This window comes from Telopea speciosissima, chromosome 8 (genome assembly GCF_018873765.1).
Source record: "Telopea speciosissima isolate NSW1024214 ecotype Mountain lineage chromosome 8, Tspe_v1, whole genome shotgun sequence".
NCBI lineage: Eukaryota > Viridiplantae > Streptophyta > Magnoliopsida > Proteales > Proteaceae > Telopea > Telopea speciosissima.
In genome coordinates this window covers 9,815,474-9,831,798 of record NC_057923.1, presented here as the reverse complement: position 1 = coordinate 9,831,798, position 16,325 = coordinate 9,815,474, and the positions used below count along the sequence as shown (strand labels likewise).

General features: G+C 38.2%; 2 protein-coding genes across 3 annotated transcripts; one reads left to right on the top strand and one right to left on the bottom strand.

The window, feature by feature from the left end:
• Positions 1-3,428: 3,428 nt before the first annotated feature.
• LOC122638243 lies at positions 3,429-4,692 on the top strand. The gene has a single exon (XM_043831112.1). It carries the CDS (start codon positions 3,450-3,452, stop codon positions 4,470-4,472), a length of 1,023 nt encoding a protein of 340 aa, XP_043687047.1. The 5' UTR covers positions 3,429-3,449; the 3' UTR covers positions 4,473-4,692.
• A 6,020-nt stretch (positions 4,693-10,712) lies between these two features.
• LOC122638244 (protein translation factor SUI1 homolog 1) lies at positions 10,713-11,458 on the bottom strand. 2 transcript variants are annotated; one of them, XM_043831114.1, is made up of 4 exons: positions 11,369-11,458; positions 11,014-11,215; positions 10,871-10,928; positions 10,713-10,774 (listed from the first exon to the last, which is right to left on the bottom strand). In XM_043831114.1, exons 1-4 carry the CDS (start codon positions 11,403-11,405, stop codon positions 10,730-10,732), a joined length of 342 nt encoding a protein of 113 aa, XP_043687049.1. In that variant the 5' UTR covers positions 11,406-11,458; the 3' UTR covers positions 10,713-10,729. The 2 variants fall into 2 exon arrangements, with proteins under 2 accessions (XP_043687049.1, XP_043687048.1); XM_043831113.1 differs by having other exon boundaries at positions 10,871-10,924; positions 11,010-11,215; positions 11,369-11,457.
• Positions 11,459-16,325: the final 4,867 nt, after the last annotated feature.

Here is a 16,325-nt window from a genome sequence, read left to right as displayed (position 1 = left end):
CTACCACATCATCAGGATATCCATTAATGGTCCAAGTATTTGTTATTTCCTCACTAGCTTGCACATTGTATACAATTACTTCAACTGCATCCAATTGTTCAGCCACACAAAACATTTTTAAAACATCCATATCACACATCACTTTCATCTCTTGAATCATATCAGGTAACATGAATTTCATCTGGAAAGTCACTGTTTTTCCCTTAGGGATATGTCTCAAGACTGAACTGTAGACATCATATACCATATCAAGGTATCCATATTTATCTGGGTCTACATATCTCTTTGTAGTCCTCCCATAGTAATGATAAACTATTTTGCATACAGTACCCATATTGTTTCAAACTAATACTCAAATAGTGGCCTGCAATGGTTAAGATATACATATAACTCATCATAAATTACAGACATGATAGATTTTTGAGAATGCACAGTTAATTCACAATGTTTTACTTGCACTAAAAATACACATGGATTAATAGCATCACATAGCATAAAAATGGGGGGTGGGGGGATTTAACTTACGGTTGAGCTATTGGATTAATGACATTACATTCAATATCATAACAGAGCATGACAGAGGGACGGTTAATTTTTGATTCCATAATAGAGTATGGCATAGCTTACCAATGGTGTGGGGGATTTAATTTACAATAAAGGGCTGAGCTATTATGGATGAGCTAAAAAATGATACGGGAAAGAGAAATTGATTTGTTTTTTTTTTTGGGTAGAAGGGAAGAGAAATTGATTCATTAAATCATAACAGAGCATAAAAATGGGGGGTTTTAACCTTATAGTAAGGGGCTAAGCTTGGGTTCTTGGTTCAGGGATGAGTATCAATTCAAAACCGATGAGTGCTTCGATTGGGGTTTTCAGTCTGACAAGAGAGGGATGAGCATCAGTTCATAGTAGCATAAATGAATGAATAAGATAGATTCATAAGGAGAACAAAATACCTTGTGGTTTTTGGCCAGAGAAGATGAGAATGGTTCAGTTCGAGAAGATGATTATCATTTCATGCCACCGTAAATCACTGAAATCGATGGGGTTTTTGGCCAGAGAATATGACAATATTTCAGTCCCAGAAGATGATGATGCTTCAGTCCGAGAAGATGATCCACCCCTAAACCTCAGCGCACGATGGGAGATGAGTGAATTGATCCATTGCAGGTTAGGGTTTCGGTTTTGTTGAGAGCTTGTGAAAGTTAGAGATGACGATGGTTTTGCTCTTTAGGTTATCTATTCATTAAGGGGTAATAGGGTAAATTCATATTAGGTAAAAACCTGTTGTTTTAGTTTTTGAGCAATTATCCGTTACCTATCGTTAAAAAACTAACGGACTAGGGTTAAGTGAAGCCCATTTTGGAAATCAAGGGAAGTCTGAGTAGTTATCAGAAGGGCAAGGGTGGTTCACTGAATTGTCAGTAAGACCAGGGGAGGTCTGAGTAATTTGCTCTTTTTTTGGGGGGGGGGGTTGTGTGTGGTACAAAGGGTCCTTCCAGGATTCAAGACGAAGCAGTGAAGCATATGCAATGCATTCACTCTATTTCTCTTTGCCTCTATGTTGGAGGCATTTGACTCACCAAGGCTGCATTTGCTTGCAGGGAAAATTAAAGGGACGGAAAGTTAAAATTTCTAATCTAAAAAAAGAAACTTTTGTATTATATCACTAACTCAAAATTATTCTATAAATGATTATTAAATTTTACTTTACTATTTTACTTTGCACTCAAATTCCTTAGATTTGAAAAGTAAAATATAAATTAAATCTAAAAAATTTCATTATTAAATAAGGAGTGGTTTTATGCGGGCCAAACATGCACTTTTAGGAATAAAATAGGAAAAACAAAAACACAAAAAGAAGGATATTAATGATAATTTGTCAAATAAGCGGAATTTTATTCCATTTCCGTGATCTAACACTCTAAAGTCCAGATCCCGGTGTCAAATACTTGGTGCACCGACTAGAAAACTTCTCTTTTTTAAATATAATAAAAATTTTAATAGTTTATACAATCATATTAAATAATTTTTTTAAAAAAAAAATCCTTTTTTTGTTTTGAAAAATTCATTTCCCTTCCCTTGCAACCAAACTAAGCCCATAATGTTCAAAAAAAAAAAAAAAGAAAAAAAAAGAGGCATGTTAAAAGGAGGACAAAAAATCCTTACATCAATGGTTTCATCACCTTCGTCATCGTCCCCATCTGCCTCCTCTCCCTCTTCTTTGCTGTTTTCTTGGCAAAAGTGCAAAGAGAAGGCATGGACCATGGTTTTAAGTAGCGATAATGGTGGATCGATATCGGTTAGATTGGATAGGTTACCTTCAAAATATCGATACCATAAGGTATTTTAACCATTATACACCGATCTAGTATCGGTATCGCCAACCAATAGCTAAAACCATGGAACGGACGTTCATTGGTTTCATGGATTCTATAGGATACCACACAAATGTAAAGTTTGCGAGTTTGGTCAAATAATAGAAGCTGCCATACTCTTTTTGACTAGGTCTTGGGATCGGTACCAAATCTTCACTCTGTTTTTTCCTTTTTTTTCCTTATCCCCATTCACACAATTTCTCGGAGAAACAAATAAAAGTGGAATGTTTCACTCCCTGTTCTAAAGTCTTCTAGAAGATTTTCCAATAATGAAAAACAAAGGAAAAGTTTCTTCGGATCACACCCTGATTGTGACACGTCGATTGATGATCTAATCTAACCACCGCTAATCTATAAAATGCCCCATCTAAACCATTGACTTAAAATCCAACGGCTCAAACATAGGGACAATAATCCGACGATGCTTACCTCTCGATCAAAATCCATTGACTTAAAATCCATCATTCGAGACGACACAAGGGCAGCGATGTAATCTGGATCCTCTCTAACGCACTAGTGAGTACCAATTGAGCTCGTCTCCATGGAACCCAGCACGTCCAGAGAGTATCCAACCATTGGACTGTGCTGCACACATCCCTAAGTGTGCATCAAGATGTGTGCATAGCCCCACCCTTGGATACCCCGTGGGCACGAGCTCCATAAAGACGAGCCGGATAAAACTGGAGGAATCGTCTGACATGAGTCCAAGGAAACTGGAGAGGATTTTTTTCGCGCATAGATGGCATCTAGGAGAGGTGGGTCCCACCCTTGGATGCCATCTGTGCGGCTCAGTCATAGGTGAACCTGAGCCAGCCACGACAATACAATTAAGTCAACTCATTTGAAGGAATCCACGACGAAGAAACCTTTACCACGGCGAAGCAAATCGGTGAGTTAAAAGTTAAAACTCATGAAAAAATAGGCAAAACGACATGATTTGATACTGATTAACACCAAAACCAACAAGGAACGACGACAGGGACCTCGCGTTTTTCAGATTTTCTTACCCGCCGGTCTTCTCGACTCTTAACATATACGCAGAGAGAAAACGAAGGAGAAGGAGAAGAAGAGATGGGAGTCATGGGACTCTACACTTACTGCATAGCAGGAGGGGCCTTCGTGGTAATCGGCGCCTGGGAGGCGCTTGTCTCAGCCCATGCGCACCTGAACCCCTCTTCTTCTTCCCTTTCTTCACATGAGCAAGGCACATCAACTACGACAACGACGACAGGAAGAACGACCAGAAGAAAAACCAAGAAATCATCTCTCTCCTCTGTTAGATTCATAGCTATTTCCACTCTCTCTTTTTTCTTCATCCTCAACGCTCTGTTCTCCTTATTCGACGCCATTCGCACCAACGATAGAATCGGCTTCGTTGTTCAGCTGGAGATTGCATCCATCGCATCCCTTTTCTTTCTCTATTCAGCCGCTGGTGTTTTGATCCACTTCTCAGATTCAATTTCGTTACCTTCATCGCTTATCAACTTGATTGCCCTTATCGCGTTCGGTCAAGAGTTTCTCTTCTTCTATCTTCAGAGGAAAGACCCATCTGGAATCGAGAATCGTTACTTCAATTTGTTGCTCCTTCCTATTGGAGTTTGCTTTCTCACCACCCTTCACGAATTGGCTCTCCCCAAATCCATATTCCCTAAAGTGGCTCGAGGGGTTGCTTTGATTCTGCAGGGCACATGGTTTGTCCAGATGGGTTTCTCTTTCTTTACCTTTTTGATGGTGCAGGGCTGCTCGTTAATTGAAAAGAGTCGAGCGAATTACACGGTGAACTGCAACGGGCACACAGAGTATCACAGGGGAGGAGCGATCGCAACTCTTCAGTTCAATTGCCATCTTGCGTTTATCGTGGTTTTGGTTGTTGGGGCATACTCAATTCTTGCTGGAAAATATGGAATTCGTGCTGATTATACGACCTATAAGCCTCTCGGTGCGGAATTGCAGAAGGTGGATGATTACTCTCGGTTCACTTTGGATTATGATGGTGATGACGACGAGGAGATTAAAGAGGAAAATAGTACGGAGAAGCAGAAGGCTTCCGTCATTGTTTCCGAAACGGTTGTCAATGGTTTCAGTGCTCATTAGTAAGGTGTTCTTGCGCCATCTTTTTGCAGAATGAGAGATTTCAAAATTCTTTTGTCATGCGTAATCCCTATAGAATTTTCTCCACTTTCATCTTCTCTGTATAAATGAATTAATCATAAAGTTTTGCCTGTTGGCTTACATACAAACACTTTTTTGTTACGATGTGTACAACCATTTGTTAAATGCATAGTCAACATCGGTTGCAGCTTTTGCTTTTTTACACAATTTTTTACTTTTTGTTCCTGCTGTTGGGTGGTTGATCTTGTATCAATTTGCTCTTAAATGCTACTATGTTCATGTAGATTATCAAATTCTATTTCTGAAATAATCAAGCTGTTGGAATATATTTTGTCAAAAGATGAAGGAAAAGTAGTGCAACTTTTATTCGTTACACTAACAGAGGTCAGATTTTATTCAAAAGGGATAACAGGAAAAGATATGCAACTCTTTTATTAAGTAGTTATGGTACCTTCTATCTGTTTTATATGATATTTTGTAAACAATATCTTTCTATTTTCGGTGATTGTTCATGTTGGCAAACTCAATGAGCTGAAATAGAAAACATCCTTCTGCAACTCACATTAAGAAGGTCATGTGCAGTTTCTTTTAATTTTTACATTGGCTTCAATAAGCTATGTTTTTGTGTAAATATTTCACTGGAGGACTACTTGGCTATGTTTTCTATTTCAGCATGTCCTGACTTACTTTTGAAGTCTATATATTCAAGAGGAGGGGGGATTTACTGGTAAACTGCACCCATCTTGTTGTATTAGAGTTGCAGAAAAGATCCTAGATTCTATGGGGTTCTGACATCCTTTGGGGCCACATCTCTGAGTAAATTGATATGCTGCCTTTGCTTTCACTATTTACATTCATTGCATCAACTCTGAGAGTAGATTATTTCATTTTTCAGCTATTGCCTCAATCACCACAACCAAAATAAGAAAAAAAATATCATCTCTTCGTCTTCTCCTTGATTCATTTCTTTGTATTTTAGTTTAAGACTTCAAGTTCATAGGCCCAAAAGCAAAGTCCCCCCCCCCCCCCCCAACTCACTTTTGGGTGTCAGAATTAAGTAAATCTGAAATTTCATATTTTGTCTCCCACCTACGTAGTGAATATTTTTTTTCTTCTTTCTAACTAGTGAATGAGATATGTATATTACGTTTAATTTCTATTACTCTTATTTCTTGTCATTCTTTATCTTCATTAGCCACATATTCTTCTTTGTTAGCATGAACTTCTATAAAATGGATTGTCTATTGGGGGTCCAATATGCCATTCTCTTATTCCATTTGAGTACACAAAGTTATGAGACTACCTTTTCTTCTTATAGATGGTTTGGAAATGTTCCTGATTAAAGGTCAACTGAACTGGCGGTGAAAGGATTCCACACAAATGCTACGTTGATATGAAATATTTAATCATTGGCGATGCTCACTTGGCAGTGATTTATTTTTTTATTTGAATCCACTTCATTTATGCTGCTGTTCCACAATGCTTGCATACTTTAAAGTATGTACTCTGACCTTTATTATGGGTCCTGGGCATGCCCACCTCATCTTAGTCGTGATTCAATGACTATGAAGATAAGAGGTTGCTGTAGGTACCTTTTTAATTATTTAGGAGTTCATCCAGTGGATTATAAATCTTGCAAAAGCTATGGTTTCAAATTGTATTAGTAATGAGTTTTTTTTATCAAGCTAATCAATCACCCCTTTCACCTAATTTTCCTCACACATCTTCCCTATTGGTTAAGCTCTTTAGAAATATGTGTGCTTCATAATTGGTGATGTGCTACTGCAATTACAATTTTTACGATTACAATACTGATTGTTCTAACCTCCAAGGTCTAGAGGATCCCCACTTGTTAATGGAAATCAAATCAATGATTGCTTGTGGATATTTCTTAACTTTATAGTGCTGTTTACAGATTGCCCGAAGCACTGGTCTTCTTTGTATGCATTTAAACAAGGGATCCAATTATACATATTGAAGTTGTCCCACATGCCAGTTCTTTGTTGGAAAGTGCAACATGAAAATAGGATGAAAGGCTTCACGAATCATGTTTTATTCAGGTGTCTCAAATGCATATTAGTTGATGGAGATCAGGGAGGTTATTTGCTGAAGCCTTGTTTTTTTTGGTGGTTTGGCTCAAATGTGCATAATGAGGCTTCCACTAGACATGAGGAAAGATTCTGCAGAAACCAGATCTCTCTATGACCTTAAGTGAGGCATTCCTTATCTGATCCTTCAGTCACCATAGGTTTGATATTTATTTATTTTCCATTTTGAGATTGTGAGATGTCGTCTTCTGCAGTAAACAACTGGGCTTTACAGTTTTAGGCGTTTAATTGACTAAAATTACTGCAATTGATTCTGACATAGGATGCAATCATCCTAAGCATTATGAGCTTGAGCTCCTTTTTGGATTTTCCAGTTAGCATCTCATTTATCTCTTCCAATCCAATTCTCTTCGTCACTATTTGCCAACTCACCATAGCAGTGATACTTGGAGAAGGAAATACTGACATTATAGAGGTTTACTTAAAAGGGTCAACTCATCAGAGCTAAGCTAGCACTTTTATCACGAGTGATGGATTGATAACTAGCTGGGATCTGGACAGGCCATTATACATAATGTTCTTGTTTGGGGGTTCTTATCTGTCGTAGATGTGAGAGGACATTTGTAGGTCTTTCCAAGTTAATGGATTTTATGACCTGGATACCTACAGAGGATCATCAGTAGTTAGACATCACAACAAAAAGATGTGTTATATGCTTATCTGAACAAAGGAATGTTGTACCCAGAGCTATTAGGTACTGAACCTTAGTTCCAACTGTTGATAAAGATTAACATCAGCCCATCTGTGGGACTGAGAATCTTAGATAGAGAATATTGCATCTTCCTTCATCTTATCTTCTCTAGACCCCCCACTGCAGTTTATATGTTATAAACAGTATTTTTTTTTCAATGAAAATGTTATGAACAGTATTTACAGTATGCTGGATTGCATTCTTTCCCCTTTTTGCAAACATTAAAAAGGTTGCGACCAGGGACAATATGCTTTCAGAGGGCTGTGGGAAGGGTGGATTGGAAAAGGTTCTGTTCAAAGCTTAAGCATCAACCTCACATATTTTTGGGGTGGGGGGGAGGATAGCACAAATGGGTCGATGCTTTAGATGTTTACAAATGCTGACTGGCTCTGGAACCAGGTCTGGGGTCTGGGCATTCCTAGATTTTGCGGATGGGTAGTTATAGAGATCTGAAATCTATTCGAGTTTTGCATGTCAAAAGATACACTGAATCTTCCCATTTAAATGATTCTCTAATAGAGGCTGAATATTTTCTTTCCTCTTATTTTACTTTATATACTCTGGACTCTTGTTGTACTCTGTAAATGACGACCTGTTGCTGATTTGTTCAAGGAAAATGCAATGCAGTCATATCTGACTCTGATTTCCTTCATGGTATCAGATTAGAGCACACAAAAATATTCTAGAAACTGTCACTTATTATTGAAAATGACTATGGTTGCTTCTTCCTCTTCCTCCGGCCCACTTATTCAAAACATTGCCTACTTTGTCAAACTCTCTGAAAAACAACTACTTACTGTTGTGTGATCAGTTCAAATCAATAATGATTTTGACTGATTAAAATGGTTTTGTTGATGGAAGCCTTGTTCTTCCTGCCAAATCGCATAATCTATCATCAACACCAGTGCTGAATACACTCAATGGCACAAGGATGATCACTTCATCAGGGTATGTATCAATGCCACTCTTAAAGAAGTTGTTTCTTCACAAATACTTGTATTAACCACTGCAAGAGAGGTTAGTGAACACCTTGAGAGCGAGCTTTCAACAACTCCTCTTTCATCTTCCACAACACCACTGGTATACTCTCCCTCTCACCAGCCACCCCCTCCACCACCACCAATTGTACCACCTGCATCATCTCCACAACTTCCCCCACCCCCACCACCACCACTCTGATACTATACCCTCTTCCGCGAACACTGAACCATCTCAACTTGACATAAATGCTCTTCATTTTGATAGTGTTTTTTTCTAGTAATTAAACCTGAAAACCTCAAGTTATTTGGGTAATTTTCTTTCCAATCCCAACGGTTGGCATGAAAACTGTGGCGTCCATGCCCAAATTTGAATGGAGCTTTACAAATTCATATAACCTTGTCTGACTCGGGCAACTATAATTCTGGCACAGTAGTCAACTCAGATCTAATCTCCTTTCACTACTTACTCTAGAGAGTCTAATAGGCCTAAGAAATTCCTATTCCAATTAATTGGGTTGGCTACATAAGTCCTTCTGTTATTATCGAGCCATATCTTCAATTAAGTGAGATCCTTGTTATCATATACACTAAGGCAGTACTTAGTATGCATTCTGGATCAAGAACGTGTTCTGGATTGTAAAAAACACTGTTGGGTGAACATTCCATTCTCAAATTCTTGGAAGGTGGCCAAGACTGCAGCCCATTCTGGAATGCAGTTAAATCCCATTCCATGTTCTCATTCTCCAGCTCGAGTCTCAAGTCACCCCTCCTGAGCCATGACATCAACGTTTCTTTTCTTTTTCCTGCAACTCGCAAGAAGGAAAAAAGCCCAAATTATAACATAGCCAGCAGACTACACTTAGAGATCGTGCTTCCTTCTCGCAAGAAGCAAGAGATTGTTGAAGACAAGACCTTCGGACTCGAGAACAAACACGAGAAAAAAATGTTCCGAGTCTCCAGCAATCTGTCCAACCAAAACCTGACCCTTAAAAGATCCACCAAAGTTCCTCCTTCTATACCTCTTTTTGTGTCTCGTCTATTCACTCCTATATAGAAAGGCAATAGATACGTTCCTCTATGGAAGACATCCATATTCGATAGATAATCTGATCTAGAGAAAGGCCACAGGTATAAAGAGGGATAGATAGGCTAATCTGGAACCCAAGATACACATATTCAAAAGCATGGATATTGAATAGGAACCCATGGAAAGGCTACTCCATAGAAGGCTAATCTAGACAATTACAAACGCTCCTCTATACAAGCTTCTTCGAAACCCTATTCCCATGTTTCTCTGTTGTTCCAATTATTGTTCCTGCTGACCAATTAATTCTATGGACGAGGAGTAAGAGGAGCTGAAAGATTTGTTCAAAATTGCTATTAGTCAGCCTAACGTTTTAATTGGTATGTCTTTCACTACCATAGCGGGATCATGGTTACAGTATCCAGTTGCTGCATCTCAAGAACAATAACTTAATCGATCGATGAGTGTTGACACTTTGAAAAATTTTCAATCTCAACATCAAGAAATGAAAATTTTGCCCATAAGTTGTTTGATGAAATGTCTTAACAGATAGCATTTTATAATTAAGAATGCACTTTAGTGGAATATGAATCCAAACAGTGATCTTAATCTCATTTAACAACACATTTCGCATTTCTCAGAATGGGAATGCATACTTCTGCATTCTTGAAAGTGCATTCTCATTCCCATTCTGAGACTGTAGAATACATTCGTAACATAGAATGAGAAAAGCGTTTGGAATGGACTATTCACGTTCTCAAACAAAATGCTGTTAATAAATAGCATGTTTCAGGATGGATCACATTATTCTCTAACATTAATGAACAAAGAATGCATACCAAACAACTTTTTTCCTGGTCTCAGACTCGGAACATGTTCTCAACCTAGAATGCATACAAACACAACCTAAAACTTGCAATAGAGATAAGTTTATCCAAACTCATTCTGAACTGTTAAAAACCTTATTATTCTGAACATGTTTATGATAGTCTTGTTACTTAGCAGTGGAATATCTTCCATGTTCCAACAAAGTAAGTGGGCGTACTGGTGAATTATGTTCATGTCCATATTCTTAGCTTTTAGTTAATGAAGTTCATATTTCAACCCCTTCACCACACATTACAAATTGCAAATTGCCTCAGAAGCAGCAACAAGTTCTATACCCAAGTTGTATACCTCTGATTGATTTAATTTAGAATCATCACAACACAAGAAGTCAGACATGGTGGAAGACTGAGAAATGGACGATTAAGCCTTAGGAAAAAGGTACAAAGGTCGAACACAGTTTACCACTTTGTGCAACCAACATAAAAATTCAAAAGGATCCATGAAATAAATCGTCACTCCCCACCAAAACAAATACTCATTAAAAGGGAAAATATAATACATTCAGGAGTAATATCCTCAACTGTTCTTTCATCAAGGGCAAAGGTCCCTCAGAAACCATGAATTTTGAGTTGTTCCTTCTTCACAATCCCAGCCTGTAGAAGAGATAGCAAAATTGCGTAACATGAGGAAAGCGTATCACCAAGATTTAACATTAAACAATGACAGAGGAAGATTAACAATTGTTGTACCTGGACAAGGAAAGTTGATACATTCTTCCGCTGATCGCCCTGTAGTTGAATAACCTGCAACATCAGAAATTACAAAATTACTGAACCAACAAGAGAGGGAAATAGGCAAACAGATTAGGATGAAGAGGTTAAAAGATACCTGGCCCAGATCAGGATCCTGGACAACGGTGCCATTGCAGCAAAATTCCTTCTTCAGATCCTTCAAGATCTTGGTATAGCTGTATTCTTTCTTCAAACCCTGCACAGTAGTCAGGCTTTTCCTTCCATTCCGTTGCTGTACGCGCACATGCACATACTCCTTCGACCCAGCTCCTGAGTCCTCTGCATTTGCCTCTGCGAATGGATCTGCTCACAAAGAAAGGTCCGAAGAAGCTTTATAAAACGATAAGGAACAAAGCTTAAATACCAGAAGACAAATTCTTGCTTATTTTAGATGAAAACGATTCATTTCAAAAGTGGATTTCGATTCAGAACAAAATAGGGTTTTATTAGACATACCAAAAGCAGTGGGGACTTGATCATCGAGATCAGACATGAAACCTTGATGTTGAAAGGTCTTTCGATGAAGACGGAAGAAATAAAACGCTTTTGCCTTTCCTTTTTCTGACCAAACCTGAGGATCGAGATATCGAGAAAACGAAGGAAGACAAGTTATTCTCAGTTTCTAACCCAAATTGAAAGTGGGTTTTAGAAGGGCGAAAGGAACCCAGAACTGTTAATCATCAAGAATCATGATTGGTACAGAAACTAGTTTTCTTTGCCATTAAAATTTTCGAGATCTAACATTCTTTGTCCCAAACAGAAACAACAAAGAAAGATCACAACATAATTCACAAACATCAAAGGAAGACCAATTTAAATAGTTTAATTAAGATGAAAACACATAAATTCGCTGCAAAGAGAGGAATAAAAGAAACTAAAGAAAGAACGAGATTGAAGTTACCAGAGTGAATCAGGAATCAGGATTATCTGGATGCTTAGGAGGGCAAGAAGAAGAAGAAGAAACGAAAGCCCCCTGTAGAGAGAGAGAGAGACAGTAAATGACCTTTATTTATATATGGATTTATCAGTCGGTCGTCGGTTCTCAGATGTTCTGTCGGTGACGAGTCGCTATAGTTGATCGTTCCCAAGGATGCCCAGGAAGTTCTCTCTATTTACGTAAGAACCAATCATTCTAATTAACAATAAGAATGAGGAGTGCCGAATGAACATCCAACACCTGGGTGCGCGCCGGGATGTGTGTCTACGCGCATCTCAACGCGTGTAAAGCCTGCCTAGCTATCGGATGGTTCATTGGGTTCTCCAACTCATTGGAGAGGATCCGCACGAAGATGATTTTCGCATTGTGAGACTCATGTTAAATTTGTCCAATTTAAATTAAATGACCCACCATATGTAAGGTTTTCGATTATATTTGCAAATGAAAATATGCAGTGGTGGGTTTCGATAAATTTGTGTTGCTTATGCAAGCGTTGGGAGATTTGGATCGAAATTGGTGGTGATTAATATCAATTTCGGTTGATTATCGATTCTTGATCTAAAACCCTAGAGTTGATCTAATGTACAAAGAGGTCGAGGTCTACGTCGACGACATGATTATCGAGTTAAAAGAACGTAAGAGATACGTTGAAGCCTTAAGAAAATTCTTTGAAATAATTAAAACATACAAGCTAAGGCTAAACCCCTAGAAATGTGTATTTGGAACCACAGCTGGAAAACTCTTAGGGTTCATAGTCAGCCACAGGGGTATTGAGGTCGATCCATCTAAGATCAAGGCAATTATGGACATGCCACCACCCAAAACCGAAAAAGAACCCCGGCCTCAACCCCTTCTCAAATCCATTCCCCTTTTCTATGTCCATTTTCTGATGAATGGGTGCAAAATGTAACAATTTCTCGAACTTTTGTTGGTATTCGAGAACTGACTTGGATCCCTATGTAACACCCATAAACTCCATTGCGTTTCTCTCTCTGATTCCATATTGTTGTGTCCAGAATAGATTATTGCGTTTGCCTCAGGAGATCTCGGGCGTTGTATCTGACAAACTAAAACACAAACGTATACTGTTTCTCCGTCTTCAACTTTGTGATTACGGGAACACATCTACTAGGAAGGATTCTGCAACTCTTCCTTCTGCTTAAAATTCTGTTTAACTGTCTCCATGGTCTATTCTAGTTGTAGAACTGTATACTGTTTCTTCGTCTTCTAGTACGTTTGTGTACTCTTTATTTTTTTTCCCCGAAAATGTTTAAGCGCGTCATTAGGGATGAACTTTGTGGTAGTGACGCCGTCCGTATATTCTGATCTAGATCCATGGAAGACTGTTGTAGTGATTGATGAGAGGGCTTATTGGTGTGGGGTTGATGAGATATGTCTTTATGAGGATGCCCTTAGTGCCTAGTTTTGTCTCTCTATTCACCCTTTTGTAGCCGAAATTCTAAGGCATTACGCGGTTGTACATGCCCAGCTTACACCCAATTCTTGGCGACTCATCTTTTCTTTTGTCAATGCTTGCCTCCTTTTGGGACAGTGCCCATCTATCGACCTATTCATCAATTGTTTCCTTCTTTACTCCCATAGTGACTGGCTCTGCTTCCATCGCCGATCTCGTTTGATGGGGATGGTTGATTTTTTAGATTTGAGGATTAATTTTAGGGTTCTTTAGAATTGATTCCGATCGATTTCAATCGGGCTGCACTGATCCAACCCCACCCCTGATTCCATGTTTTGAGTCATTGGAAGGGATCGAACTTGAGAAAATGAAGGCTAACTTGTTTGGGTCTTTTATAAGCTATTATATGATGACTAAGTTGTAGGTTCTTTGAAACCCTTTATCGCGGAGAAGATATGTTCTATCGATAGCCGAAAGTTATGGATGAATATTTAATAATACTCTCACAAGTCATGAGTAGTCAAGATGTTGTGAAGATACACTAATAGAAGACTCTTGAGAGTGATAAGATTTATCTGTTAAAATGAAAGTGTGTTGCTCCAGAATATTCAAACGAATCAAACCCAAATGTTTAAGGCTGAGGCATACCAAGGAGCCTTTTCCTTAAGACCATATACACCCCCAATTGGTGCAGCTAGGTGTATGCGAATTGGCATCCAAGATACAACAACCTAATGGCTTTCGATAGTAGTGGTGCAATTTCTTACTGCAAATTCCTTCAAGTTTTACAGGGTTGTGCATTGTTGGAAATTTTCAAATATTGGTGTGGGACTTTAGTCCCACATCGACTGTGAAGAAGAAATTCGTTTGGCTTATATATGTTTGTGATCTATTATCACATGTTTTATTTAGAAAATGTTGTACGGTGCACTTGCGAGCGAGGAAGGTGATAGTTTGTGCACGTGCGTGAGGCGCAATGTGGCCCTTTAGTGGCGCACTTTGTACTGTGCACTGTGCACATCCGCATTGTCGTAATTAGACGCCTTATTCTTTTCGGAATCAACGGTTTGTAAACCACTAGTGTGATGGTTTAGATCCGACCGTTGGATCGGTGTTTGATCAAAGGGGGTGCAACCTTTGGCACAAAAGTTGAGCCCTCTGGCTGTAGCCCATCTGTACAACCATGAGAGCCAATAGACATTACCCAAAAGAACAGTCATATGAGCTAATGGATGTGACCCCATCCGAATAGCCCATGAAATCTGTCAGTCATATACATATTTTTTCTCTGTTAGTTTCAAGTTGATTACTGTGTCTGCAAAACAGTAATCAAGTCCAGACCTGTTTTATCTTGAAAGGCAGATTTACTGTAACATAGTGCAGAAGTAAGAGTGCAAATACTGTCTTAAGGACAGAACATTCTCGTTTGATTCAAGCACCCTCACCATTCACTTCTTTTTTATCTCAGATTTATAACACTCAGACTCCTAAAACGAAATACACAAGAATGTATAAAATTGAGAGAAACGAAGGTGTAGCTGTATCAGAGAAATCAAGACAAATAGAGAGAGAGAGAGTGAGAAAATATAATTTCTTAGTGTCCTCCAAATCGGCATGGACGACCTCTATGTATAGAGGAAATAAACCCCTTGAAAGTACCTCTACGAAAAGAGGTAACTTTCAGAAAATATGGCCGTTACCAATAGCAGATGCAAGCTAACCAATACCACTTCATGTGTGGCCAACGTTGGAGACAAAATGACGCCGATCGAAATGGCCTACACGTTGGATAGAGAGCAAACCATATCATTTTTTGTCTCACAGAAATGCCGACATGGTATGAGCTTTAATCAGTTGCATTTGCAACCCAACGACGTTAGGTAAAGCCTAAACTGTGCCAGGCATAATGTTATATGTCAATTTTTATTTAGGTGTAGTTCTTTGTGATTATAGTTAGTTATTATTAATTTATTATTAATTATATATATCTACGGGATAGTGGTTATTTATTATATATAGTTATTAAAAGTGGGATAAGTTTAAAGAGATATTTTAGGAGTTAAGAGAAATTGTAAAAGTGGGAAAGCGGGTAATTAATATTAGCCATGTATTTATTGATGTATGAACAAATAGAAAGGGAGGAGAAAAATATTAATTAATTCTTAAGAGTTTATCTTGAGAGAGGATTGGTGACCTCCAATTGCGTCAGGAGGCCATTGCTTCGTCTGTAAAGCAAAACTCTATCCCAAATTTATCTTTCCCTTCCTCTCTTTCTATCTCTATTTTTTTTTTTTTTATAAATTTTATTTTCAGATTATCTCGCACGTAACAAATGGCATCAGAGTCAGGCATAGCGGAGGAAATCGACCGTCCCGGGTCTATACGGGTGTATCCTTCTCTGTTCAAAGGCTGGATAGAAACGATTTGTTCAACAGAGATTGATCGTCTCGGGTCCGTACGAGTTTTTCATCTGGTTCTTCAAATATTGGTATTATTAGATCGACGAGTTCACGGGCGTAACATTGGCAATCGACGAAAACAGCTTAGGAGAATTACCCAAACAAGATTTGAGATCCGGGTGAAATTATTTTTAATTTTCATTTGTAATTTAGTGGTCTTGAGGACAAGACCAAAATTTAGGGAGATGGAATATTATGTGTCGATTTTTATTTAGGTGTAGTTCTTTGTGATTATAGTTAGTTATTATTAATTTATTATTAATTATATGTATAATTATCAAAAAACAAAAAATTTATATGTATCTAGGGGATGGTGGTTATTTATTATATGTAATTATTAAAAATGGAATAAGTTTAAGGAGATTTTTTAGGAGTTGAGAGAAATTGTAGGAGTGGCGAAGTGGGTAGTTAATATTAACCGGGTATTTATTGATGTATGAAGAAGTAGAAAAGGAGGAGAAAAATATTAATTAATTCTTAAGAGTTTATCTTGAGAGAGGATTGGTGACCTCTCAATTGCGGTAGGATGCCATTGCTTCATCTGTAAAGCAAAACTCTATCCCAAATTTATCTCTCCATTCCTCTCTTTCTATCCCTATTATT

Bases quoted from the DNA above. Each gene is read 5' to 3' on its own strand.
- LOC122638243 (XM_043831112.1), top strand. From the start codon at position 3,450: ATGGGAGTCATGGGACTCTACACTTACTGCATAGCAGGAGGGGCCTTC.
- LOC122638244 (XM_043831114.1), bottom strand. From the start codon at position 11,405: ATGTCTGATCTCGATGATCAAGTCCCCACTGCTTTTG. The intron at 11,216-11,368 runs GTATGTCTAATA...CTTTGTGAGCAG, and splicing joins TCAAGTCCCCACTGCTTTTG to ATCCATTCGCAGAGGCAAAT. The intron at 10,929-11,013 runs CCAGGTATCTTT...ATTTCTGATGTT, and splicing joins GTCCAGGATCCTGATCTGGG to GCAGGTTATTCAACTACAGG.